Below are 1,240 nucleotides of genomic sequence, written 5' to 3' on the forward strand. Positions count from 1 at the left end.
TCATAAATATGAAATAATTACTTTTATTTATTGATGTGTGTGTAAAACTTACCTTTATTTAGAATGACTTTTACAAAAGGTTATTTAGATTTACTCGTAGATCAAAATAGTGTATTAGCGTCGTTGACTAGTATTAATTTACTAAATTCGTTTTATATTGATAAAATAATTTTCATTTTTTTTTTTATATATAATTAAGAAATGCTTTATGATCCGAAACAGGTGCCCTAATCCCGATTGCGGCAACACAAACTTTGCCTGGCGAGATCAGTGTAATCTATGTAAAAGTTTGAAACCAGAAGGCCTCAGTTATGGCGGCGGTGGTGGAGGCAGAGGAGGAGGTGGCCGAGGTGGCGGCGACCGAGGTAGCCGAGGAGGCTTTAGAGGTGATCGTGGAGGACGTGGAGGTGACAGAGGCGGCAGAGGTGGTGGTTTTCGTGGCGGAGACCGAGGTGGTCGCGGAGGTAGAGGTGGCCCTATGAGAGGAGGTGGCGGGTAAGATTTTCTTTCATCTTTTATTTAAAAAGCACAAGGTATGTGCCTTCAATTTCTGCACTTCTTTAAAAAAAAACCTTTTGTGCAAAAAATTATATTATTATATAAAAACTCAAACGACTCAACAAAATCTTGATATTAAATAATATTAGCTATATACTACTTGATATTAGCACTATAATAATGCTAGCTCTCTATTTCAGTCGAGGCGACAGGGATAGGGATCGTCAGCGACCTTATTAATTCCCTACCTACATAACAGCCGACTCACCGTCGCTAAAATTAACTTGTACACATTTTGTACACGAATTTCAGTGCTTGTACATTTCGCGAAGCGGAAGTCATTTCTTATACACGTTATGTATACGTTTTCCTTTTCTGTCTTTCTTTACATATAATTTTTTATATTCATAAAAATTTGCATCACTTCATGTTACATTAGCACACAATGACTATCTATATAAAATCAAATGTTTAATAGACAATAGATAAAATTCTAAGTTACATCAACTATACGATTAATTGTATGATTTATTTATTATCCATAATCCTGCCTTGTGATATCCATGCAAAATGAGAAAAGATCTTTGGGAAAATTCATTTATTGAAAATTGGAAATATATATACAGGGTTTTCGGAAAGTACCGGGACGCCCGAATATCAGGAAAAATATAAGTTTTACAAAAAAATGTTTCAGACAAAAGTTGTGGCGTTTAAAAAGATGTATTTACTGATCACATCAGTT

The 1,240-nt window shown here is 35.0% G+C and overlaps 1 protein-coding gene across 2 annotated transcripts in view; it reads left to right on the top strand.

The window, feature by feature from the left end:
• The window catches only part of LOC116850629 (RNA-binding protein cabeza-like), a 14,256-nt gene extending 13,246 nt beyond the window's left edge, over positions 1-1,010 (top strand). For both annotated transcript variants that reach the window (XM_032829135.1, XM_032829133.1), the window contains exons 7-8: positions 223-495; positions 699-1,010. In XM_032829135.1, the coding sequence (XP_032685026.1) occupies positions 223-495; positions 699-738 (313 nt within the window). In that variant the 3' untranslated portion in view covers positions 739-1,010. The remainder of the gene's footprint in view (positions 1-222; positions 496-698) is intronic.
• Positions 1,011-1,240: the final 230 nt, after the last annotated feature.

Source organism: Odontomachus brunneus, unplaced genomic scaffold, assembly GCF_010583005.1.
Source record: "Odontomachus brunneus isolate Ranch 3 - 2012 unplaced genomic scaffold, Obru_v1 Obru_scaffold_151, whole genome shotgun sequence".
NCBI lineage: Eukaryota > Metazoa > Arthropoda > Insecta > Hymenoptera > Formicidae > Odontomachus > Odontomachus brunneus.